This window comes from Asterias rubens, chromosome 3, assembly GCF_902459465.1.
Source record: "Asterias rubens chromosome 3, eAstRub1.3, whole genome shotgun sequence".
Taxonomy (NCBI): domain Eukaryota; kingdom Metazoa; phylum Echinodermata; class Asteroidea; order Forcipulatida; family Asteriidae; genus Asterias; species Asterias rubens.
The window spans coordinates 10,365,169-10,393,131 of record NC_047064.1 but is presented as its reverse complement, the minus strand read 5'-3'; the positions used below and the strand labels follow the sequence as shown (position 1 = coordinate 10,393,131).

The following is a 27,963-nucleotide window of genomic DNA, read 5'->3' as shown; positions in this document are numbered from 1 at the left end:
TGTGCACACTAGATACGAATGTTCAGTCACTGAGAAAAACAGCATGAACGACATACACAATACATGATGGCGTCTGCGTTACTAACGAAACAGGAATACAGCGGTGGCAGTTCGTCATGAAAATTATCACCTAAAACCATCTGTTTTCTTCATGTTTTCACAGTATTTTCAAGGGAATTAGATACAAGAACTATTTGAGATGGGGGACTTCGTAAAAGGAACCCAGGACACTCTGGGAAAACTAATTAAAAAACCACCACTTACAGAGAAACTACTGAAGAAACCGCCGTTCAGATTTCTCCACGACATAATTACAGAGGTAGGATTTGTTGTTGTTTACTGCTGGTTGACATATCCCATCGTGTTCGGTTCCCGTTTTTTGATGAATGATTACTTTCATAATTTTGTTCTAAAGTTTGGTAGTTGGGAATTTGAGAATACGTTATATATAATATATAACTATTCAATCTGAAAAAAGTACACCCTATTTTGCAGGTCGCTAAGCGACACACGAATTGAAATGTGCTTTGACATTTGAACTGTCAGTGTCAATGTCATGAATTCTTTCCTCCATGAATAGACATTGACACTGGACAGTGTACTGTCACTATTGAAAAGTTGTACATTTAATAATGTCATGTGCATTCCCTTGACCACCTGACCTAACTGGTTCTTTTTGATCTGTGTTAAATTTAGACTTTTAATGAAGTTTAATAAGCAATTTTAAAAAATAAAGTGAAATTTTTTCTGAAAATTTGAATTATTATTTGCTAATTTACTAAAAAGTACTTCAACAAGTATAATTCATAGGAAAGGTTTCCGTATGGCGCCACCACTTTTCATTCCATATGAAATAATATCTATATAGTATCTAATTTACCTCAAGCAACTCAATCAATGAGATACATGTATTCCTTTTCGTAAAAATGAGTGAAAAAGTGCTGGCGCCATACCGAAAGTTATCCAATACATAAAGTGGATAACTTTCCGTATGGCGCCACCACTTGTTCACTCTTTTTTACAAAAAGGGATAATTTAGGTTAATTAGATACTATATTATTTCATATCAAATGAAAAAGTGGTGGCGCCATACTGAAACTTTTCCCATAAAGTAAATAGGACTAACGACCCACAAAAAGACTACTTTACTTTTGTTTACTTTGGTGTTGAGGCTTCCAGCTACAGCTTATGTGCCCCTCTTTACTGCATTGGGTTCACGTTGATAAGGGCGGTAATTCAACGGGTGGCGCTTCCAATGATTTTCGAGTTCAGACTTGAATTTGTTAATTGATGAAGCATTAGTGCGCTGTCAGGCAGGTCGTTCAAATTATTTAGGCTTCGCACTGAAAATGACATCTGCCTCGTCTTAGATCTGCAGTAGGGGTTCCTAATTTTGAGCCTGTGTCCCCTAGTTCTGGATTCTTTGATGATTTCAAACATGTCATTCTACAGCCTCAAATCCAAATTGTATGTCTAAAGAAGATCAGCCCTTTGTCTGCGGTTCTCTAGTGATGGTAGTTTAAGTGTCTTAAGTATGTCTTCATAGTCAAGATGTTTCACATCTGGGATGAGTGTTAAAAAGAAAATGATTTTGTTTTAAAGAAGGGCTTGATTGAATTTTTTAAAGACAGTTTGACAAACATTTTAAAAAACAAATATTTTAAAAACATAGCTCAATTTAATTTCTTTTTTTAAAACAGTACTTCAATTTCAAAACAAGCCAGTAAATTTAAATAACCATCCTGATTCATACCACCCTAATAAAGTAGGGAGTGACTTGTTCAATGTCAGGGGCAACTCTGTCTGATGTGGGCGACTTTGTGAGTGTCCGACTTTGAGAGGGGTGACTTTCCGACTTTGAGAGGGGTGACTTTCCGACTTTGAGAGGGGTGACTTTGTGAGTGAGGGGATGCTAAGGAGATGCTAAGGGCATGCTAAGGAGGCGGTAGCCCACCTTGTTGAGCTGTAACTGGCTGTCTTTTAAATAATTTGTCTCATCACATCACATTCTCAATGGCAACTTTGATGAGAACGATTTTTTGCAAGAGAGCCATTTACAGCTCAACAAGGTAGGCTTAGTAGGGGGGGGAGTTGACTGGTCTGGGTGTTTATCTAGGAACAAATCTGCCCCTTGCATGAGGAGGTGAAAGTGCTTTTCTTAATGGACTTTTATGTATTTGTTCAGCTTGGAATGAAAATATGTACACATCTTCCTTTGTATTCTTTGTGACTAATTTACAGGTCATGTATTGTAAAAAAGAGTAAGACAACTTTACCGAGAGACAAGTCCAGCGAGATAACAAGTCTTGAATTTTTTTAAAGAAAATGTCATCCATATCGATATATTTGTGGCATGAAAAATAAAATTACCAGGGGTGGATTTCACAAAACGTTAAGATTAGTCTTACCTCAGTTAAGATGAGTTACTCGTCCTAACTTGGGACTGGCCATACGTTTTTTATTGCTCCTAGGACTACCGGTAGTCCGAAGTTAGGACTAGTCGTAACTCTTTGTAAAATCGCAGGTCAAGTTGGCTGATAATTTATTCAGGCCTGATTCTTAATGGAAGCAACAGAGACAATTGCTTCCATCGAGTCCATGACCCTAGGTCATTGCCTCGGTGCCCTTTGGGCAGTTCTGGACAGTAATATTTACATTTCCAGGAACCAAATATCAGGCCTGTATTCTATTTATATTAACCTTCTCTTGCCTTTCTTTGTAGGTAATTAGAACAACAAGTTTCATGAAGGGTCTTTACACATCAACAGAAATGGATTCACAGAATGTGAAGGTAATAGTTTGTCTTCATTTATTTGTGCAGGGCCAAATGATGTACTTTTATGAAGACTGCCCTTGTCTGCATTGAATAGATTCAATTTCTCATACGAGTATGAAATCATACATGTTTTGATACTTCGATATTTTCACAGGCTGATTGTACCGGTTACAGTCACTGGTTTATGAGCCTGCGGGCCAAATTTAATTTTGAGCCCTAAAAGTGATTCATTTATGTGCTAACATATTGTAAAACAGAAAGAAAACTTTCAGATATTTGCCCTTGTCTTCATTGCATGTCCACATTACCACACAAGAAAATACATTTCATATAATACATTTCATAAAATGCCACATGTTTTTATGTAGGTTGGTTGGTTTGACATGTACATAAAGGTTGGTTGATGTGTGTGAAAAAGACATAATCGTCGTACAAAAGTTATTGCAAATTTTCCATCACTGTCAAATTATGCACAGCCGCATTCTTTTTGTATATAAATTGAGTCTTTTAATTTTACTTTACAGGATAAGGAGAATAAAGTAGCATTTCTACAGAAAGCAATTGATGTAGTTGGTAAGTACACACTTTATGTAAACTCTGAAATAATGATCTTTGTTGTCATGGTTGTTAGAAATTGTTAACAAATATTTTGTTTTACATGTCTTGTAAATTGCTGCTTCATTTAGAAATTGTTATGAATTCTAGGAACTATGACTACATAACACTCAAAAGTCATACTTAAATACACAAGTTCAAGCTGACTTTCCAATGTTTATTTTAGTAACAACTTGAACTTTCACAACTTTGATCTTTTACAAATGTGTTGATTAAATTGCCTCTAACAATAGACAGTCCAAAAATAGGGCAAATTTAATTGGCCCAGGACACATCTAGGGTTAAAATGTCTAGTGCTAAAGCCAAGGATTAGGAAATAGCCTTCTTTTGACAGATCAATAGACCGATCCATTAAGCTCCGCCCCATTGCGTATTGACCAATCACATGTGTGCGTGTGCTTGGCGCGCGCGGCAGAGTTGTGCAGAAAGGCATTGGAGAGGCTCACGTGTTCTTGCTCACACGTGTGTCGTGGGCGGAGCCTAATGGATCGATGTATTGATACCATCAAAGACAGACAGGATTGGAAATTAGTTTCAATTACAACGTAAACTTTTCATCCTTAGAGTTCACTGACTTTAAAGGTCATACGAGTACCAATGCTTTTTTTAATTGGCGCAATCGAAATAAGCTCGGTATGAAATGCGTTTTATACATCACGAAACTTAACCTTTTTAGGAAGAAACTATAAGTAGTAAGCTTGCGGGCACAACCATGTGCAAATCTCTTTTGTGTGAGTGTTGGCTCTGAGTAGAGCCGGTTTGTTCTAGACGTTTCGAACAGTATACTCTGCTCGACTTCAGGAGAAAGTATACTGTTCAAAATTTAGGACCAAACTGGCTCTTCTCATAACCAACACTCACACAAAAAAGATTTGCATTTGGTTGTGGTGGCAAGTTTACTATTTATTTATAGTTTCTTCCTATTTCAAACAATACTTAACCTTTTTAACTTGTATTTTTCAGCAATTGTAAATAAAAAACCTCTGTCGGTAAAGCCATCCAAGATTGTAGCAGGTCATGAACCAGAGAAGACCAATGAACTCCTTCAAGAGATAGCACGTGCAATATCAAGCAAGGTAAGGTTCTTATTGTCCGGGGCGGTGTGGAGCAGAACAAATTTATCGGCCATTTAAAGCAGCCCCTTTGTTGCAAGCTGCAAACCCCTAACTACAGTGTGACCTTAACAAGTACAAATGCGCAAGCGCAAGCTTTTGTTGTGTGTACGCTGGATTGTTTATCATAATCACCAATGGATTATTAATGTACGAACGTTGTTACCAGAACTTTGACTCTCTAACTATGTTTCAGCAGAGTGTTGAGTCCCAGTCAAGACACTTGTGTCCTAAAGCAAGACACTCAACCATTATTGCTGTGTCCCCCATGGGAGGAGGTAAAGCCGTTGGTCCTGTGTGTTGTGTAATGCACCTAAAGGTACCCAGAGCGCTTGTCGAAAAAAAGAAGGGGTTGCCCCGGTGTTCCTAGTTTGATTGGCTGCATATTGAGCCACAGCACCTTGAAACCATTGGTGCAATCTGAAACTAAAGGATCTAGGGTGGATTTCACATAGAGCTAAGACTAGTCTTATCTCGAGTTAGGAAGAGTTACCTATTCTTAAGACTAGCCATACATTTTTTATCCTAACTCTTAATGAAATCGTCCCCAGGTATCATACTTGAATGTTGAAGTGCCTTGAGCGTCAATGAGTGACGTGTAAAAGCGCCATATAAGAAGCCACTGTTACTATTATTATTAATTTTTGTTTTTTCATTTTTTTTCTTCTTTCTAAAGTCGGACAGCTCAGCAGCAGTTGCCAAAGTTCTTGGAGGAGATGTGAATGAGTCTGAGTCGGGGAAACCCCCAAAGCCAGCCAAGGAAGACGATAAAATCAGAGACTCCAGTGCTGACAAGAGGAAAAGAGATAAAGAGAATCGAGTAGGTCACTTAGGGTTAACCAATCCTTCACAGAAACATTTTTTATCAGAAATGCTGTCAATGTTGCGAAAATAGCATTTGAAAATCCTGATTTCAATGTTGCTTATTGTAATTGTCGCAATCAAAATAAGCCTGATGTGAACATGCATTAATACCTCACTAGTTTGTATATGGGCCCAATTTCATGGCTCTGCTTAGCGCCCTTTTCTGTGCTTACTGCCAATAGAATTGTGTGCTTAACAGGGCGCTGTAATCTCAGTTTTGGAATATGAATGAGTACAATATAAGCAGATGTGAATAGGAAAGACTTTTCACTTAGTATTGAACTTATATCAAATGAAGCAAAAAGGTGAATGTGAATGGGTAACAAGTTCTATAGTTTAGGTACATCAGAAGAAAATGCCCTGTCGTGGGAGAAGAAACTGTAGAACTCTTTACCATTCCATATTCACTGTTTTACTTTAACTCAAGTCGATTAAAAGTCTTTTCTTTTCATATCGGCTAATAATGTAATGAATTTGTGAAATGATTTTGTTTAATCCTTTGTTTTTCTGTGCCCAAGAATAGGTGACCTAGATGAAAGCACATCATAAATGCTGTTTTTGTTATTATCATTATTATTATACCTCGTTTAAATAACTCAAGTTTACATTATTTTATGTAAAAATGTGCAATGAGAATTTTATACTTGAGTTAGTTCTATATAACTGCAGAAGTGAAATCTTTAAGAATGCATCTTCCCATTCAGCAGGAAAAGAAAATCAGTTCAGACAACCGAGACAGAAGCTCCAGCCGCGACCGAGAGAAGGAGAAAGGGAAGGAGAAAGACCACAAGGACCGCAATCGGAGCAAAGACCGGGAACGGAGCAAAGATAAAGACAGGGAGAAAGATCGGGATCGCAGCAAGGACCGTGACAAAGAGCGCAGTAAGGACAAAGATAGGAAAGGAAGGGATAAGGACAAGGAACGTGAGAAGGAACATAGCAGGGACAAAGATAAGGAGAGGGATCGGGAGAGACGAGAAAGACGGGTAAGAAGCTTCCTGGCGACCACAGCATTCTTGAATATATTTCATTATAAATTGATTTTTACCCGTACCTGTACATCATGTGTATGGAGTTCTGTATTGACAGTACTTTGGCAGTTCCATTCCTAGTTTTTAAGTTTTCTGGTTTTGAGCTTAAAGGGTCTGGGTACTTTTCTCTAACACAAAACACAATGTCCACAGATCTACATTAAACTTACACGGTTTGAAGATAATGATAGTAGAAAACTTCCCTTAAAATATTACTCGCTGAGTGCTGTAGTTTTTGAGAAATGAGTAAAACAATGTCACAAAAATAAATTTCGTCTCACTTTTAGTTTTAGTTTTTTCGTCTCAGGTTTCATCGTGTACTTAAGCAGCATGCAGCATCAGAGTCCAGCTTTCTTCAGAAGACGATCAGAGCATACTGATCACAACGTCGAGTTTAAACAAACGGTTCTTTTCAGACCCATCCCAACTCATTAGAGATAGTCATTACATGGTGTTACCGCTAACCTTTCTATATCGTATATCCACCATGCAAAGTTTCAAATCCTACTTACCAAAATTATTCCGGTCGGAGAGCATGGACAAAATGGCTGAATCCAAGCAGTTAGTACAACTTGAGCATTGTTCATGCACACACAGGTGGTTGATGATTGTTAGTTTCAGTAAACTCCTTTCTTTGTTTCCCATATTCAGAAACGCAAAGAAGAGGAAGAGGCTGCAAGACAGCAGCAGCAGAATGCTCAAGAAGATGAAGAGGTTAGTATTGGTCTTCAAACTCTCTCATAAAAGACTGCAAGTCTCATGCTTATTGAAACATTTGAACCCTTTAAAGGCACTGGACACTATTAGTAGTTACGCAAATAATTGTGTTAGCATAAAAACTTTCTTGGTAATGAGCAATGGAGAGCTGTTGATAGTATAAAACATTTTGAGAAAGGGCTCCCTCTGAAGTAACGTAGTTTTTGAGAAAAAGGTACTTTCTCACTCAAATAATAAAAGACTTCAGCTGTAGCCTTTTATTATGCATCTGTTTTTTTTTTAATTATTCTCTTGCTACTTCGATGACCAATTAAGTCAAAATTTTCACAGATCATTATTTTAGTGAGAACACTGGCCTTTGTCAACTACCGAATGTGTCCAGTGCCTTCAAAGTGCATTAGTTTGTGTCTTTGTACGTGGAAACAAAGTTGTCCCAGAAATATTTGAATACGCACGTGACTTGCTTAGTCCATGCTCATCAAGCTAACAACTAAATGAAAATATACACAAGGGAGTTGTTGGTATGAACGGATGAACTAATATTTTCGGAAGTTGCATTGACCTGTTTTTCTTCCCATTACTGCATGCAACCAGTGAATTAGCAGATGAGCTAATATTTGTCAGGTGTTAGTTCCGTATTGAAGGCATTATTGGAGGATTTGATAAGTACTTTTAAAATGAATGTGATAGAAGTTATATTGGCTGAAATGTCAGTTTTTGGGCGATGTCTGTCATCAGCCCATTTTTACTCCCCTGTTATGTTCGCTATAAATAACCACCCTACTTAGTGTTTGGGCCCAATTTCATCAAACTTGTTAGCAAAAAATTTGCTTAGCACAGACAATTATTGCTTAGCTAAAACTGGTTACCAGATAAAAGTCCATAAAGTTTACATTGTTGTGACTGGTGTCTCACCCATTTTTTGCTTAGCATATCAATTTGTCAAACAGTATTTTCTGCTTGACAACTTAATGAAATACGCCCCTGGTAGATTGTGGATTTTCAACATTTAAAACAGTTTACACATTAAACTGATCATGCATGGTTGTGTATAGTTTGATCCAGTGGTAAAGCTATAGAATGTGTGCAATGCTAAGGGCAACAAACAGATTTGTTTGTGCGAATGGTCAATCAGCAGGAACTTTCTTGATTGTGTGGGAATAATAACCCCCTCATCGACATTTCCTTTTTCTTCTTGTTTTAAACGATGTCACTAGAGTGATGACATGACAACAGAGGTACGCAGGATTAACTTTGGCAAAAGTGCAGTGCAGGAAAGATCTATTGCACAAATTAATTCCTGAGAAGCACAATTTTTGAAGGGCACATTGGTTTGAAGTCTAAGTGAACACACTACACCTCTGCTCTTTGAACTTGTGCACAATGTGGGTAGGAACGCCAAATATCGACTCGACAAAAAGTGCCATGGCCTGAAATCACCCACTGGACTGATGGTCTGAATACAGTGGCTTTTACACTTTGGACCGATTAAGTCACTTCTTATAAAAATGCAATCATTGTAAATCTTCATTTATTAGCTAAGATTCCCTTTGCATTCCTGTTTGGAAGACACCCAACTGTTACCCATATCTCCTTCTGGCGTGTCATGACCAAACGAAAAAAAAAACCCCGGACTCAATCTCAGTTGTTTCTTATCAGCAGAGTGTGGGTTCAAGTCCTGGTCGTGACACTTGTCTCCCTAAACAAGATACTTTAAAACCATTATTGATTTGTCCTTCCTATGGGACATAAAGCTGTAGGCCTCTTGTTTTGAGTATTGCATGTAAAAGAGCCCAGTGCACTATTGTAAAGCGAAGGGGTTCGCCCCGGTTTTCCTAATTTTTATTGGCTACCATTGTAACATGGTGCTATGTAAAGAAAAAGGTCTCATACTTTTAAAACAGAGCTCCACATACCTTGCTCGAAAAGAGTGCATTTAGTGTCACTGAGTGACAGATTTGTGCACTGTGTAAATGTATAAGAATCCAACTATTATTATTATTTTGCCCTGAACACCTCCGAACTTGATGATATCACCCCGATTCCATTGCCCATACCCTCTCACCAATTTTCACAATTCTGTCCCACCTGCCCTCTCTTTGCTACACCCCTATTTGTTTGCCTGAAATCAATCAATAAAGTTAATGCACTTTGTTTGTTGTGCTTGCAAAAGTAAAAAGCAATACTTTTCAATACCCAAATATAAGTCACCCGTATATGCAATCTGATCCCATCCACCCTTCTTCACTCTCAAACAAAATATATATTTTACATTCTTATAGGAATTTTTTTTTTGATGTGCTTTGCAAATAAACAAATAATTTGTCATACCCAAATAAATTCCTTAGGCCTGTGTTTAGATATTAAAGTGTAAAAAAACCTGCATAACATGAAGTGACAAGAGGGACAATGAACTGGGAATTCTACAGTCAGAGTCAGTTAGGAGTCCATTTGTGGGTTTTTGTACATTTTGTACATTTGGAACATTTGGTGGTAACCAATCTGAATGACTGACAATGTCGTGAACTTCAAAATGAGAGCATTTTAAAGGGTGTATTTACTTTTTGTAGGACAAAAAACACAATGTCCACAGATTTACACTAAACTTACACAGTTTGAAGATAATGATAGTAGAAAGCTTCCCTGAAAATATTACGTGCTGAGGTGCTGTAGTTTTTGGGAGATGAGTAAAACAATGTCATGAAAATAATTTTAGTCTCATGAGATGAAAATAATTTTAAGCACTTACAAACGTATTTTCATGACATTGTTTTACTCATTTCTCAAAAACTACAGCACCTGAGTAAGTAATATTTGAAGGGAAGTTTTCCACTATCATTATCTTCAAACCCTGTAAGTTTAGTGTAAATCTATGGACACTTTGAAAAAGTACCCAATTCCTTGAACTGGTAAGCAAGTGATTGTACCAGTTGTCATGAGAAATGTTTCTCAGTTGACCTGACGTATGTTTCTCAGTTGTCCTGAGAAATGTTTCTCAGTTGACCCTGAGAAATGTTTCTCAGTTGACCTTAGAAATGTTTCTCAGTTGACCTGAGAAATGTTTCTCAGTTGACCTGAGAAATGTTTCTCAGTTGACCCTGAGAAATGTTTCTCAGTTGTCCTGAGAAATGTTTCTCAATTGACCTGAGAAATGTTTCTCAATTGACCTGAGAAATGTTTCTCAATTGACCTGAGAAATGTTTCTCAGTTGACCTGAGAAATGTTTCTCAGTTGACCTGAGAAATGTTTCCCAATTGACCTGAAAAATATTTCTCAGTTGACCTGAGAAATGTTTCTCAGTTGACCTGAGAAATGTTTCTCAGTTGACCTGAGAAATGTTTCTCAGTTGACCTGAGAAATGTTTATCAGTTGACCTGAGAAATGTTTCTCAGTTGACCTGAGAAATGTTTCTCAGTTGACCTGCGAAATGTTTCTCAGTTGACCTGAGAAATGTTTCTCAGTTGACCTGAGAAATGTTTCTCAGTTGTCCTGATAAATGTTTCTCAATTGACCTGAGAAATGTTTCTCAGTTGGCCTGATTAAGCTTAGGCGATACCACGGTATTATCGAATATCGCGATACTAATTTGGAAACGATTTCGATATCGGATCGATTTGGTTTTAATCGAAATATCGATATATTGCGATATATTGCGATATCGCAATATCGATTAAGTATCGCAATATAGCGATGTTTTTCCTTGCTGAGACATCTTGCACCCCATAGGTTTGGAGTAAAACCAGAAGAATAGGTCATTAGAACACCTCTCTTATGCTATGACTGTCTCTTCTACAACTTTCACTGGGAGTTTGAAGACTGATGATGTCAAATTTAATTAATCGCAATTATATCGAATATCGCGATATATTTTCGGCGATATATCGTGAATAAAATAAATCGATATCGCCCAAGCTTAGTCCTGATAAATGTTTCTCAGTTGACCTGAGAATTGTTTCTCAGTCGCCTGAGAATGTTTCTCAGTTGTCCTGAGAAATGTTTATAAAATGTAGGCAATGCTGCGTTGTCCCGCTTGTAAGTTGACAGCAGCAATGTGTTGCGTCAGTGAAACAATGATAGATCAGCTATAAGAGGTGAAGCGCAGTAATATAAAACATGGGTGTTGATGAATCATTCTTTTGATTATGTTTCTATTACAGGATGCTAAACCTTCACAGGGAGAGGTACATTTTGTATGATTTACCTTTGATCTAAGCTTACTTTGATCCAATCAGATTGTGTCCAGTAGGGGTGGACATTTTGTTTGTTACATTTCAAACCCATTTATGATCAAATACACCTGTTTCATTGGTCAAAGATACTTTCACATTTGGCTAACAATGTTTTCCAACTATAACACTATGCAAATATTAATGGATTTGAGTACTTTTTGTTACACAAAACACACTGATTTACATAAAACTTACACCATTTGAAGATAATGAAAGTAGAAAGTGTATCTTAAACATTAGTTGAAGAGGTGCTGTAGTTTTTGAGAAATGAGTAAAACAATTTTATGTAAAAAAAACTTTGTTACATCTTAAAATAACTTTCCTGAAACAAAAATTAATTTCATGACTTTGTTTTACTCATTTCTCAAAAACTACAGCACCTCAGAAACTAGTATTTTCAGGGAAGCTTTCTACTATCATTATCTTCAAACGGTGTAAGTTTAGTGTAAATCTGTAGACATTGTGTTTTTTTGTCCTACAAAAAGTACATAGGCCCTTTAAGGACCATGATCTACGGTGCCAGAATAATTATAGCAGGCAGGCCCTTGAAGTTTGCTCTTGAAGGGACAGCAGTTTTCCTCTGGGAAGGGACACTTTCTATGTGGAAAATGTGAATTTGTATCAGAACTTTGTAAAGGACACCAGAGCAAACGCACAGGGCACCACGACAATGGCTGTGGGTGCAGTGGGCGATTTCAAGGCTTGTGCAGGGCTTAGTGAATGGTATCAAGTGGTAAATGGAACAAGGATAAGATAATGTTATGAAGGCTCAATAAAAATGTATGAGATGAATTAAAGGCAGTGGACACTATTGGTAATTACTCAAAATAATTATCAGCATAAAACCTTACTTTGTAACGAGTAATGGGGAGAGGTTGATGGTATAAAACATTGTGAGAAACGGCTCCCTCTGAAGTGCCATAGTTTTCGAGCAAGAAGTAATTTTCCACGAATTTCAAAATCAACCATCTAACAGGGCTGTATGCTTTGTTTTTGAAAGGGCAAGGGCACCAAGGCATTTCCTCTTTGGCAAAGGGCTATCTATGAGGAAAATGTAAATTTCTACTGGAGCATTTCAAGGGCACCAAGGCAATGACAAGGGGCAATGGAGGCAATCGCCTCCGTTGCCTCCGTGAAGTATCAGGCGTGATCTAAATGCACACAACTTCATGAGACAAGGGTGTTTTTTTCTTTCATTATTTTCTCGCAAGTTCGATGACCGATTGAGCTCAAATGTGCACAAGTTTGTCATTTTATGCATGTTGAGATACACCAACTGTTGAAGGCTAGTCTTTGACAATTACCAATAGTGTCCACTGCCTTTAAAACAAATATTAGATGGTTTATTTTTGGAATGTACACGTTGTACAAATCAATGAAGTCAAGTCAGTTCTGACTGGTTAGGACTGCACTCTGAATGTGAAAGTATCTTCAAATCAGCCAACGTTATGACCAACTGTTTGCACATTTTCCTGTCGAACCACGAGTGGTACATTGGTTTGTGTAATAACCAATAATGGTGTGATTCATGTGAATGCTGTGACAAGACATAATAAACATTTCATTGGTCAAGCACTAGGGTCCAATTTCAAAACAGCTGCTTAAGCACAAAAAAACAGCTAACCACAACAAAATAAGGTTACCAGCCAAAATAGCATGTAACATCTACAATCTGTGGCTTGTGTACTTGTGTATCCTGCTTATTTTTGCTTAGCAGCTTACATACATGGAAGCAGCTCTATGAAATTGGCCGCGATGTTTGCCAAGTTCTCTTGACCGTCACCCATGAGAAGTTTTGGTTGCACAACTTTGCCTCATCAGTGACATCAAGTCTGGGAGTAATCTTGAACGAGCACATACGTGTATAGTATTTTGAATGGAATGTCCCAATAAAATAGTCCACAGGCTTGCGCTGCATTACATATTTGATCCAAGAAGAAAAGGTACTACCATTCCATGTTTCGTGTAGCCTTGTCCAAGACTCTTTACGCAAGCACCGGCCTGCTCTGACTTCACGAAATGCATAGATACTATACCGCACGGAACACAACAGTACTTGATACCGCAGGGTCGAAGCATGGCTTTTGAGGTATCGACGAGGTTACAAAACGAGGCGTGTTTACAAAGGAAACAAGGCTCTGATCCAGCCTCGTTTTGTAACCTCGTTGATACCTCAAAAGCCATGCTTCGACCCCGCGGTATCAAGTACTGTTGTGTGCCGTGCGGTATAGTATCTATGCATTTCGTAAAGTCAGAGCAGGCCAGTGCTTGCGTAAAGAGCCTTGGACAAGGCTATGTTTCATGATGCTCCCTCAGAGCACATCCCGAACATTTCACATGACTAATTAAAATCAATTTATCAAGCTACCAAATGCCATAAGTGCAGCTCTTGAGTTTCCAAGAAATAAACGCCCTTTTTATGGTGTTGTTTTGTATACGATAAAAATAAACAAAGTAATACAGGTTAGTTGTGTTTACAACACATGTAAATGTACAGTGATTAATGTGTACACCTTGAATAAAAAAAAAGTAATTATTATTTTTTGGCACAAATTTGCTAGTGCTTACATACTAAATTATTACAAATGAAAAAATTGAGTCCATTATGCAAACATCTTGACATAAAATTGATTTCTGACATGTACATGTAGGACAATATACAATGACTTGTACATATTATTCACAGTACATCAATAAATGATGGAACCTTGGGAATTATTGTCATCAGCTGAGCACGTATTCGAGTGTCTGAGAGAGACGAGGTTACCTGAGATAATTAGTTTGCTGTGCTGTGTGGTGCATTTCATCATTACCATATATTGTTAATAATTAGACATCTTAACCATTGTTACTCATTTTCATAACAGTAGTAATTCTTTAGAATGTTTCATTTTTACATATTATTGTCAGATGTTGTTAAAGGCAGTGGACACTATTGGTAATAACTCAAAAGAATTATTAGCACAAAACCTTACTTGGAAACGAATATGGGGAGAGGTTGATAGTATAAAACATTGTGAGAAACGGCTCCCTCTGAAGTAATGTAGTTTTCGAGAAAGAAGTAACTTTCCACGAATTTGATTTCGAGACCTCAGATTTAGAATTTGAGGTCTCAAAATTAAGCATCTGAAAGCACACAACTTCGTGTGACAAGGGTGTTCTTTTCTTTTATTATTATCTCGCAACTTCGACGACCGATTGAGCTCAAATTTTCACAGGTTTGCTATTTTATGCATAAGGTGAGATACACCAACAGTGAAGGCTAGTCTTGGACAATTACCAATAGTGTCCAGTGTCTTTAACGTACGTTCATTGAAGGCACTGACACCATGGTAATTTACTAATTATTCAAAGTATATATGTTAGCTTAGTATAAAACATAGTGAGAAACGGCTCTCTCTGAAGTAGTGTATAGTTTTTGAGAAAGAGGTAACTTCTCACCCAAATAATACTAAAAACATTCAGGACTGAGGCATTTTATTAAACATCTGAAAGCACACAAATTTTTGCAATAAGGGTGTTTTTTTCTTGACCAATTTACCAATTGAGTCCCAATTTTCACAGATTTTTGCATTTGTTGGGATACACCAAGTGAGAATACTGGTCTTTGACAATTACCAAAGGTGTTCACTGTCACGTGCCTTTAAACCATTGTTCCTGTTGTCATAACCGCAATATTTACTACGTACGTTTATAATTCTTCAGAATTTGTGATTTTACATACTGTGAGATTTTGTAAAAGTTCTTTCATTATTTGTGATTCATTATTTGTGATTTTTAAAGCACTGCATTTTCCATATCATCACCATACATGTACATCCAGGACTGACCAACATGCTGACTTTGTTTTTCAGGGAATGTGGATGATTAATATAGATTTTCCCAGCCAATTTCTGCACAAAAAAAAACTAAATCGTATTAACAAAGTAAATACAAGAAACATTCTCATAAAAATGCACAACTGCATTTTTGCAATGGCAGTAGGGTTCATGAATTATGCTGAAACTAATTCATAAAAACACCAAACTCTGTTTTTATCCATCGACAGTTCACCATGTTTAGTTTTGCGGTTTGTTTTGCTTGCAGTGGATTTTCAATTTGACATATTAACACTGTTTTCGGAGAAGCATTTTCCCTCTTTAAACTTTGCTTTTCTGTATATTTAACTACCCAGAATGAGGATGGGAGTTCTAGCAATCGTATCCCTCGTCCGACCTCGGCCAAAGGTCAACGCCGACGCCCAATGCAAGGCAGTGACGGTAAGATGTCATGCTTATATAAAGAATCCCCCAAGTTTTGGGGGATTTGGAAATTTAGGCTTTACCTTGCACTGGCACTCAAACACTGATGTCCATGAACACAATACTTCAACTTCACTAGCCCTCACATACGTGTACATGAAGAATAACTACGTACGTTGCCTCACTGTTACTTTAGGTACTGCGTCAAAATTTTTTATTTTTTATTTTGTGACATGTTGTCACAAATTTTTCTTCAAACCTTTCGATACCCTGTTCTCACAACAGGTTTGTAATAATCAGCTTGTTACTGAAATGAACCCCTTCCGTGGTGTTTGGAGCAACCCTAACATTTACTTACCCAAGTTACTGATGGTAACCCAACAAGCTTGTGCCTCCCCCGAACAAATGTATTGATAAAATAGCGCGACTGCCAACATTGGGCTTCATTGTTCATAGACAGCCCAGTTGGTAGATTGTTGGCACGTTAAACTGGAGATCATTGGTTCAAATCCTACTCTAGTCAATTAACCTTTGTTAGATAGTAATAATAATAATAATAACAGCTCTTCCATAACGCAATTCCAAAATTTATCATTGCGCTTCGCACACAAACAAAAACAACAATAGCAATTATAACACACTAGAATAAAATAGGTTTTGGGATTACAATTTGCACGATGTTTCAATCGGAGCCTCGAAGGAGCTTAAGTCAAGGTTTGGAAAAAGCCCCAAGTACTGTTTGGACAGTTTCACTTTACTTGGCCTTGCCTTGTTGAATGGAACATTGGACATACCAGAACTGATTTTGTGATGTAAAAATCACCCAGTATTTGTGCATCAAGAGATGTTTAGGATGAAGTACCCAGTAGCACTTAAACACTGCAGACTATTTGTGACCCGCTCTGTGAAAATGAGTCAGATGTAGGCAATTTCAGGAATTGAGTTATATGCATGGCTGGAAAGAACACATCAGCAGTCAGTAATTTGGTATACGTCTATGCTTTGGGGTGTATCGCGTTGCTGAGTTACTCCCGTTTGAAATAAGCCACTACACCATTTTTGGTGAAAAATGAATTACAAGTAAATAATGATATTATTTACTACCATATCGTGCAAAATGGTACAAATTAGACATAAGTATGACCACAATATTGTTGTATTTTTTTTTTTACATTTTCCACATTAAACTGTCCATAACTTAATAATGCATTGGGCGACATCTGACTCATTTTCACAGAGTGGGTCACATTAAATATTAACTCTCTTCAAAATCAACCTCATACCAGTAATAATCCAGACCCTGGTTTGCTTGTTTACCGAATGCCTGTTTCTACTTATCTGACTGCTCAATGTGAACAGTAATAATGGATATGGTTGTGCGCCAACACTGACACCCTTGGCTTATTGAAAAGAAACTCTACAATTAGCAATACCTGAAGCCCAGACTGAACAAGTGAGTTTTCAGATTCCAGACCGATTTGACCCAAATTTAAAATTTGACTTTGATTTAAATGGATATTTTTATAGATCCCAGAAATTTATACGCTTTTGGTTAAGGTATTCCACAAAACATTGGCCACAGGTATTCCACAAAACATCGGCCAAAGATAACTGTGGGTTTAAACCAAAAATGAAAATTGTTGGGATCCCGACATAATCTCAGTACAAACCATTTTGCTTAATATTTAATAACATGTATTATGCACTTTTCATTAGGTGTGCCACAGTTTTGGTTTGTTTTCCATTTGGAAGCTGCATCACCTGTCAAAATTTTGTCAGAAAAAAAATCAACAAAAAACTGTCTTTCTGTGAAAATCGGGCCAAGTAATTTAAACCAGGAGAAATACTTATTTTGATATGTTGGATGGCATGAGGTTGAGGCCAGTTTGAAGAAGTCTTTGTATCTCCCCCCCCCCTTCACCCACTCCCCCACCCCCACCCCCAGCAACACACCCTTAGCATGACTAACACAGATTTCACCACATTTTCTTTATCTTATAACGCTTGTTTTCACTGCAGACTCAGAAGGGGAGGAAGGTAGGTTGCCGTGGTTTCACGCACAATTTGAATATTAACTTGGAACATTTACTGTCGTAGTGTCATAGATTTACATCTGTGTTAGATACAGTTCAACGTTGCCATACAGAACATCGAGTTGGAACACTCACTTTCAAAAATCATCTATTCGAAAATTGAAATTGGAAAAAAAAACGATGTAGAAAACTCCACATGCCCTTGCAGCCGTTAAGATACTTTAAATCTTTTCCCCGCTCCATGAAGACTCTTCTTACTGGAAAGTAGTGCATTATAAAAGCTTAGCGCCCGTCTTTAGAGACACTGGACACTATTGGTAAATGTCAAAGACCAGTCTTCTCACTTGGTGTATCTCAAAATATGCATAAAATAACAAACCTGTGAAAACTTGAGCTCAAATGGTCGTCGCAGTTGGGAGATAATAATGAAAGAAAAAAAACACTATTGTTGTATGCTTCGAGACATCAAAATCCAAATCTGAGGTCTCAAAATCAAATTCATGGAAATTACTTCTTTCTCGAAAACTACGTTACTTCAGAATGTCACAATGTTTTATACTATCAAAAGCTCTCCATTACTCATTACCAAGTAAGGTTTTATGCTAATAATTGTTTTAAGTAATTACCAATAGTGTCCACTGCCTAAAAAAAAAATTACAAAATTGGAAGAGCTGACGGATGCAAAGCAATGTCCTTTATTGAGTTCCTTGTCCAATGAACAAAACTTAATATTTCATTATTACTTGCCTTCGTGACGTACTTAATGACATGTTTGCAATTTGTTAAATATTTTTTTTTTGCGCAACCATCTATAAGCAATTAAGTTACAATGTGTTGCAAGAGAGCACTGTTTACAGACTTCGTGCCCGGTTCATACTTCATGCAAATGCGAAGCCAATGTTGACGTCACAAAATTCGCAACGAATATTAGCAGCAGTTCAGCTCTGCTCAGCTCACTCGCAAATATCGCTGCGAAAGGATATTTTGTGACATCAAATTCGCTTCGCATTCGCACTCTCAGGAAGTGTAAACCGGGCTTAATTACAGGCCTAATTACAGACCTGGAAATACACATAAGCCACAAAGGGCCATGGTCTCTTTGACCCCCCCTTTAGTAGTTTCCCATTACACTTTAACTTTTTCCAATGCCCTTTCCAAATTGAAAAAAATGGCATTGCCCTTTCAAATATAAACTTCCAGGCCTTGCCCTCTCAAATATGAACTTCCAGGTCAGCAATTATTTGGTGTTGCTTTGGGGCCAAGCAAGAAGGGTCACGTTTTTAGAACAGCTAAAATACACTAATTTTTATGCCAATCTGAATTTGATGTTCTGTATAGCAGCATGATTTTGATCATTTGTGGACATTCAGCGCATACTATAGTCTTTGTAGTCTTATAATTATTTTAGACGGTGGATGTGGGCTTTTTAATTCGGATGCACACAAGCTGTTTTATAGTTCATGTATTTCTGACAGTTAGAATATTTGGGCATAGTTACATGTACACCTAATTCCTTCATTTAGCTTTTGTTAACTGTTCCCAATTTCACAAAGCTGTTTACTGTTCTGCAAATGTTTGTGCTTGTTATAGCAGAAAATCTTGTAAGCAAAAGTGTACTTGCAAGAAACTTTGACAGCAGGGCCCAGTTTCATGGCTCTGCTTACCGCCGAATTCTGCACTTACGATCGCGATTCCCCGCTTACGTGCAAGCGCTGAATTTCTGCGCTAGCCTTGTAAGTGTAGAATGTCTTAAGTGGAGTATGCACACGCAGAAGCCAAAATTCTGTAAGCACAGTTCTCCCTACTTCCATAAGCGTCATTTCTGTGCTTATGGTAGGCAGAGCAATGAAATTGGTCCTGGGTGTGGTTGTTCACATTGGATTTGCATTGTTGCATCACTCAGCTGCTTACAAGAACTGCTGGCATGCCTAAAGTTTCCATTCTTACTGCTAGCAGTGTTTATGCAATATAACATATGCTAATGGATGCTTCGTAAGCAGCAAAGTTTGCTTACAGGCTTTATGAAATTCGGCCTTGTCTGTCTTTTCTCTTTAGCAATATTTATGTTTTAATGTGGGATGTCATTTCTGATGCAGTATATTCTTGCTTATCTTGCGCTCTTTCAAGTAGAAGGAGATCTTAGCAATGATGTCATTTCCCCTTCCCTTATTGGCCTATGCCTTCAAATTTTCCCATAACTGTTTCTCGTCCAAAGAGTGTAACAGTTAAAACACTGGGATGCTAATGAACTGGCAAGACGCAAATTCTTACCTGGTCATTTGGGAACTAAATTTAAAGAGGAAAGGTACTGACCAATAAGCCTTTTTGAGATATTGCGAACACAATGCTACAACACTGTAAAGTTGTGGTAAATTTGTGCGTATTGACCATAGAAATAGAACGTATGTTATTCAGTGAAGTGCGCATTTTAGGCGACGCAGCAACCACAAACATGGTGAGCGTGGCATCAGTCGCGGCGTGTGACGCGCGCGTATCACGTCTGCCTCACCTCAAAAAGGCTTATTCAATATTCTGATGTACGTCTCATTTTCCTAAAGATTGAGTCCTCATTTCAGTGGGAAAAAAAATAAAAATTATACCTAACTTTTGATAATAATGAATCAAAACAGCCTTTTGATCTTTGACTGACAAAAAATTCTTCTTAGGTACTTAAAGATCTATTAGTTGGTGAAACTCATTGATGTCATGTTTCAAATTTCGCTATGTAAAGTCGGTTATGAACTAAAACATCACAGTACAAAAACGTGGAGAATGATATCATCGGATGTTTTGGATGTCGAAAAATTCTGCACTAGACGGTATTAAATACATATGAACAGCTTGACAATGTACACAGATTTTCGTGTAGAGACTTTCCCCACTCCAACTAGGATTATCTATTTGAAAGTAAGTTCATCACAAAATTAAATTGGTCATTTCCCTTCCTCTTTAAAGGAACGTTACAGAATTGGTAAGAAACAAAAATCGTGATGATCACAGATTTACATAAAACTTTCACGGTCTAATGATGACGATAGTAGAAAACATCCCTTGAAATATTTCTGTCTGAATTTTATATTTGATGAGAAATAAATAATCTAAATTTTGCGTTTTGAGTTTTTCGCTCAGTGAGCGTTTTATTCATTTTTGTTTTGGCATCGATGCCATGCAAAATTTGTAATCAGTTTTTTTTACTATTCTCGATCTCAAACTTCTACAGGTTTGTCAGTTTATGTATATTGTGGATTACATAAAGTGCTTACACCGCCAGCAACTTTTTTGCTAGCAAAACCAATTCTGTAATGTTCCTTTAAGACAATTTAAAGCAACTCTGTAAAATCAGAGTCAGTTACTTCAACGTCAGGTACTTTTAGTACTGCAGTTTTCTCAATTGCATGTGCACATGCAATTTACCACATGTAGTAGTGTAAGAAATAAAGGTAGCCTTTCTTCTCTAAAAATTTGCGGGCAACAATTGGTGCATGCAAAAATTATTTCAGGACAAAATTTCATAGTGCTGCTTTGAACACAATAAAATTAGCTAAGCACAAACATTGTTAACATCTAATTCACAAAATGGCCCATGTGAGCTGTGGACGTTTCCATATTGGTTGTTTCTTAGAGCAGCATGTGCTTCAATGCATTTTGACCCAGTGATCTTGCACTTTTCGCTATTTAACAAATGGATTGAGCACAACTCCGAAAGTCTTTGATTTCAAAAAGATTTTCCCTTTTTCCTGTTCAGAAAGTAATCAAATTACATTTGTCTACATTTGTGCGGGACGTTTTGTTCCATACAAACTCATGAAGACGTAGTCCATTTTCACAATCGCATCAAATTTGATTTCATTTCTTAGAAACATCATCTTTTAAATTTCATCTTTGAGGGCAAGGCCATTGTTATTTTGCAATTGGAAAGTCTGTGGGAAGCTTCTGAAGGGGCACCAAGGCCATGGCCTCCAGGGCCTGTGTGTTATTCCAGACCCGTCTTTTGTAAAAGTGTGATTTGTGAATCATGCAAACATCATTGCTCTAAACTGTTCATTTCTTTTTGTGGAATTCTTCCCCACAGAGGTAGATGGCGGTGGAGGTCAGAAACTAGACCAAGAAAAGAACAACATGGTGAATGGTAATGACTCGCTACCACCACCGGCTAGGTAAGGAATCTTTGTTTTCTTAGGGGTCATTCAGAATAGATGGATTGCACTAAGCGTCATCGTCCGCCATGTGATGAAATGTGCACGCATGCAAGGCTAAAGAACTGTGTGCAGCGCGGACGGGTATGCACTTTTGCATTGTTTATACATCAAATATGGCGATTGATGGCGCTTAGTGTAATCCATCTATTGTCATTGTTGAAATAAAAAAAAAATCACAACTTTGGGTGGGTCTAAGACACAGGGGTGGATTTCACAGAGAGTTAAGACTAAGTCTTATCTTTAGTTAGGACGAGTTACTTACTTCAAAACATTGAATATGAGAAATAGATTAAAATGCAGGCACTCAACCAAATGTGCTATGTTGGCAGTCTCCCTATTTTGGCAGTATCTTTGTTCGGGAGTACCAGTCAAAAGCCATTCAACCTATAACTGCAGGGAGCAGACCCAAGTTTTGGATACAACCTGGGAAGTGGCAGCCAAATGATTACCTTAAAATGCTGGGTTAATTTAAAATAGTTTTGGGTTGAACACAGATAAGTTGACTGGAGCAGGACTGTGCCCTCCATATATTATTACTGCTTTTAATAACAACGATGATTATGATTTCAGTCGTAAGCTACCTAGACCTAGTAGTGCCCGGCCAGCACCACCAAGAGTCAAGAAACAAGATGCTGCTGAAGATCCTGCAATGAGGTATGCTTTAATAGACTGTCTGTATTTTATTATATCTGGGTTTGGGTACCTTTTGTACAACACAAAACACAATGTCCACTGATTTACATTAATCTGACATGGTTTGAAGATAATGATAGTAGAAAGTTTCCCTTTAAATATTACTTGCTGAGGTGCTGTATTTTTTAAGAGATGAGTAAAACAAACCATACAAATAATTTTCGTCTCGCGAGTTGTAAAATGTACAATTTTTTACCCCATCCCCCCCCCTCGCCCATTTATAACCCTGGATTAACATAAGAAACCTAATTTTTATAAATACCTAAGACAGTTTATCCATTCTGATTGGTCGAGAAGGCATCACGTTGGGGTGTTTAAACGGATGATATAACACCAGTAAAAAGTGTTTAAACATGGGCGTGACACGCGAGCTTGCACCTGTGCTTATAAGACAGTTTATTCATTCCTATTGGTCAAGAGCAACGGCTGGAACACCTGGCCCACATAACGCGATATGCACGACGCGCACGCCAATCTCCTTTTAAGGAGTTTTCACCAGAGGGCCTTACCATTTCATAGCTGGAGGGTTGTTTTGTGGAAAGAAATCATGAAACAATTATAATTTTTTTAAAATACTTTTGGACCAAAATTTTTTGATGTTTTTTGGCCGAAAAGGTATTTATGAATGGGAATAAAAATGTGCTTGGCCGGTATTAAACACTCTGTTAAAAACCAGTTGCAGTCTGGATAATGATAATAACCCTCATCTCCGGCTCGGGTAATTATCGCAAACAGACTGCAACTGGTATTAAACCGAGTGTGTAAAACCAACCAAGCACATATTTATTCCCATAGCAAAGTATCTTGCTCAAGGACACAAGTGTCGGCATTCGGATTTGTACCCACATCCTGATCATTTAACCACCAGAACGTGAATTCGATGCTCTGTACCACACAGCTATGACACCCTATGGCCATGAACACTGTAACTATTTTGTCAGCTCTACCAATCGTGTACAATAAGGGCACAGAACTGATACAAGCAACACCCACAGTGGTTGCAAACTGACAATAGACCTTTCAGCACATGTCATCATTTTGAATGGTAGACTTTCAAGAGGCTTGGTGGCAGCAGACTTACCAGGTAAAATCCATTGTTCTCGGTATTGTGCGCATGCTCAGAACTACGTAAACAATGGAAATTTACCTGGTAAGTCTGCTGCCACCTAGCGCCTCAAAGTCCCCCATAGCTAGAGGTCAAAAGAAGGTTGCTTAATGGCCCATCTATAGAATTCATAGATTTTTGCCGATGTGCCTTTGACCTTGTATTCGTTTAACATGGAGACTGGCTGATAATTTACACAAAACAGCACATCGTGATGTTCAAAATGTTATGTGGAACTACGTCTTGAAGTATTAGACCTATTCCTTTATGCCACCAGGTTATGGTGTTTACATGGTGCTGTGGCGCAATGTGAAACACTGAGGCAAACCTCTTCCCATCAAAATAAGTGCACTGTGTTCTTTTACATGCATTACACAACAAACAGGACCATTACGTGTGTGTGTTGTCATGACCGGGACTCAAACCCACACTCTGCTGAACAGAAACACCAGAGCTTGAGTCGGGTGTTCTTATCATGACACAACACAATTTTCATGAAAAAATACCTTCAAGCGAATAATTTTTTTAAATATTTTTTTTCATTTAGAATCGGCAGTGGGAAGCAAAACACTAATGTGATCGTAGACAACGGTCAGAACTCAGAAGATGAAGACGATATATTTGTGGTTGAAGATTCTACCCCAGCAGTTGAAGAAGATGCAATGGTAGGTCACCCTCACTGTGTTGCAGTTAATCTGCCATTTTGGGAGTCAAATTGAAATGTAAAAACATGTGGTGAGCATGAACAAGTGACAGTGCCTAAATTACACCGTGAAATACTTAAGAACGCTGACTCTCAAAATAGCACAACCTTTATTTATCCTGATGATGACATCTAGGCCAAATTTCATAAAACATTGAAGCAGCCGTTTTGTGCTTACAGAAAGCCCTCAGCAGAATTTTTATTTCTTAAAGCTGTTTACCGTAAGCAAGGGTAAATGGTTAGCACACGAGTGACCTAACAATGCAAATCCATGGTGAACGGGCGTGCCCGCCTAGAAATTTCTGCTTTCTTGAGAAACAATGGTGAAATACATGTACGTTAATGCTTACGCACATTTTTCTGCTACTGTAAGCACACAAATTTGCTTACGGGAAAACGGGAAAGTTAGGTGCAAACCCTGTGTATGATTAGATTGTCAACCACCGGTTCTTCTTAGAACCAAGAGATTTACAAAAGGTGCTATCGCGTAACCTCAGCCGAGGTGATTTTACTGTGTTCGCCTTTTAGGAATTCACAAGGACATTGAATGTTTCATTTTGATCTGTTTGTTTATTTCCAGCCAATTGGCAGTGAATCTCTGGAAGATGATGGAGAGCATGGCGGCCTCGTCAAGAAAATCCTAGAAACAAAGAAGGAACTGGAAGGGAACAAGATGAATAATAAGAAAGATGTAAGTTAAGGGCTTCCATTGGACGTATGCATTTCTCTTCAAAGCATTGCATTACAGTAACTTCCTGACTTTCCAAAACCCCCAAAAATCACTGCATCTTGTCTTTCGATGCGTCTAGTCTGATATCAATTTAGTTCATTGCATTCAAATCTTACACTTATACTGTAAACTAATACCTTAATTTTGCCCAGGGTAATTCTATATTTAAAATTTTTCTCAAAATAAAACTTCAATCTGTACCATCTCTGAAGATGGGCTTTTTTGAAACTCCGCTAAGCTGCAATTTTCTTTACCGTGCAAACTTTGTTTCAAATCTTGAAGTTGGCTTGAACGAATTTAAATAAAAATAAAGGCCATCTTTAAAGATTGCGCACAACAATACTACTGGCGCGAATCGTCCAATGCTCCACATTCATGGCATCAAGTATAACATACCTTCTCTTAGTTCAAGTTGAAACTGGCTCTCACCTGTCATTTGTATTTCTATATTTTTTTTAGGACAAACCCATCGTGATGGATGCTGCCCGGCGTAAGGAGCGTGAGCGTGTACAACGTGAGGTGGAGAAACTCTCCGGCGCAATCCAGACGCTGACTCGCAGTGCTAACCCCTTGGGTAAGATCATGGACTACCTGCAGGAGGATGTGGACAGTATGCAGAAGGAATTGGAGATGTGGAAGAAGGAAAACCAAGAACATGCTTTGGCTATTAAAAGGGAGCAGGGGTAAGTACTACAACTCAATTTTTGCTTAGCAACGGAATTTGTCAAGCAGTGTTTTCTGCTTAACAGCTTAATGAAATTTGGCCCAGGGTGGTTGAGGGAGAGCTTGATGTATGGCGTGCCATTGTTGCATAGTCTGAAGCGAGTGGAATTGATGATGATGATGATTGTAGGGTGTCATTGCCGACTGGTTAAGAGCATCAATTTCAAACTCGGACGGTTAAAGGGAAATATCAACTTAAAAACTGACTTGGTAATGAGCTGTTGATAGTATAAAACATTGTGGGAAACGACTCCCTCTGAAGTAACGTAGTTTTTGAGAAAGAGGTAATTTCTTACTAAAATAATAAAAGACTCCTAGCCTGAAGTATTTTATTCCTATCTGTAGGAACACAATTTCGTCCAACGAGGCTGTTTTTTCTTTCATCATTTTCTCGCAACTTCGATGACCAATTGAGCCCAAATTTTCACAGGATTGTTATTCTATGCTTATTATGGGATACACCAAGTGAGAACACTGGTCTTTGACAATTACTAAATGTGTACCTTCCCTTTAAGTAATTGGAGTGTGCGATTAAATCCTGGTCATGACACGTGTGTCCTAGAGCAAGACGCTTTACTGTAATTGCTTCTCTTCACCCAGGGTATACATGTAAATGGGTATCCGCGAGGGTAGAGGTTGATAAACCTCACTGTTTATCCCAACAAATTTGAATATAAGACAGACTGTGTATCCGTATAGGGATTTTGTTATCTGCGTGGACATTTGCGCTCCAGAGTTTTGGCAATATCTCAAAAACATGACCACCTGCTGAAATGAAATTGTTCACACATAAAACGTTAATTTGATTGTATACTTCTTGTTTCAACCCACCTTCCCAATCTACACGTCCAAAGGTCCATGAATCCATTGATTCATTATTGTTTTACTATTTCTCTTTGTTTAATTTTCCAAACAGCATCACCGACGCCGAGTTGGAACCACTCAAGGCCCAGCTAACTGAGCTGGACCAAGGCATTGATGATCAGCTGGATACGATCGCAACCGTCAAAGCCAGTATTCTCCGAAACGATGACAAAACAGCTAAAATGTTGAGTAGTGTCGCTATTTCCTGATACATTAATTTGGATCAATTTGTTTTTCCCAGATTTTTCTTTTTAACAAAGTCTTTATGTGTGAGTTCAATTTTCCCAGTTACTTAATAACATACTTCCTACCTCTAATGGCTTTCTACAGCACTGGATTTCTAAAGAAATGGACAATTTGTCATATATTATAGATATTGGTAGAAATATGCAGTTCTTAAAAATAGCGCTTTATCACACGCGAGGGTGTTTCAAAGCGCTGCATTGTTTTTTTGTCTTCAAGTTATGCGGAGCTGTGTTTGAATTAGATCCATTTATTTACATAGCACAATGAGATGCTGTGATGCAATCTGCAGCCAACCAGACAAGAAAACAATGGGGTGAATCTCTTCACTTAACAATGTGTACTGGGATGGCTTTCACAAAGAGTTAAGACTAGTCTTATCTTGAGTTAGGACGAGTTACCCATCCTAATCAAAGGACTAGCCTTAAGTTTTTATTATCTCCTAACTCTTTGTGAAATCGACCCCTGGTTTTTATTTCACACGTTGCACAACACATAGGACCAACGGCTTTCTGTCTCATGCGGAGAACAAAGCAGTATGGGTTAAGTGTCTTGCTCAAGGACAGAAGTGTAAAAACCGTGACTTGAATCCACCCTCCGCTGATCAGAAATACCAGAGCTTGAGTTTGATGTGCTGGACCACTCATGCCATGACACTAACAAAATAGCAAGAAGTCTATGTCACCAAGCACCAAGTGGTGATGGTGAAACTCCTGTGATCAATTTTAAAACAAATTGAAACTGAGAGTACCTTTGACTGAGAGTAACTCACACATACCTGTCCTCATGAAAATGGTAGTTATACTGTATTTTGTGAAAAATACTGAGCCCAGGTTTTTTTTTTTTTTTGCGAAATATGAATAAGAAATTGCTGTTACTCGAATTCTCATTGATCATTTTCATTTCAATCATGTGTATAAAGTTCATTGACGATTCAAAAATTTCCAATCTGTAACAATCGCAAGAGAGACCTACATGTAACGCCCAATTTCATGGAGCTGCTAAGCAGAAATGTAACTTAACAAATCCTGCTAAAGCAGCACTTGCAGGAAACCAGTCACATGATATGGTACATGTCTGTTTTG

The 27,963-nt window shown here is 37.9% G+C and overlaps 1 protein-coding gene across 4 annotated transcripts; it reads left to right on the top strand.

Annotated features, from left to right (window-relative positions):
• Positions 1-51: 51 nt before the first annotated feature.
• LOC117288558 (TRAF3-interacting protein 1-like) lies at positions 52-27,297 on the top strand. Of its 4 annotated transcripts, none has more exons than XM_033769462.1 (16): positions 52-319; positions 2,723-2,791; positions 3,301-3,349; positions 4,355-4,467; positions 5,180-5,323; positions 6,075-6,353; positions 7,050-7,112; positions 11,273-11,296; positions 15,519-15,603; positions 17,605-17,622; positions 21,691-21,775; positions 22,388-22,471; positions 24,163-24,280; positions 24,899-25,009; positions 25,508-25,731; positions 26,688-27,297. In XM_033769462.1, the coding sequence occupies exons 1-16, from the start codon at positions 200-202 to the stop codon at positions 26,842-26,844; spliced, it is 1,743 nt and encodes a 580-aa protein (XP_033625353.1). In that variant the 5' UTR covers positions 52-199; the 3' UTR covers positions 26,845-27,297. The 4 variants fall into 4 exon arrangements, with proteins under 4 accessions (XP_033625353.1, XP_033625352.1, XP_033625355.1 ...); XM_033769461.1 differs by having other exon boundaries at positions 6,072-6,353; XM_033769464.1 differs by lacking the exon at positions 11,273-11,296 and having other exon boundaries at positions 6,072-6,353.
• The last annotated feature ends 666 nt before the right edge of the window (positions 27,298-27,963 follow it).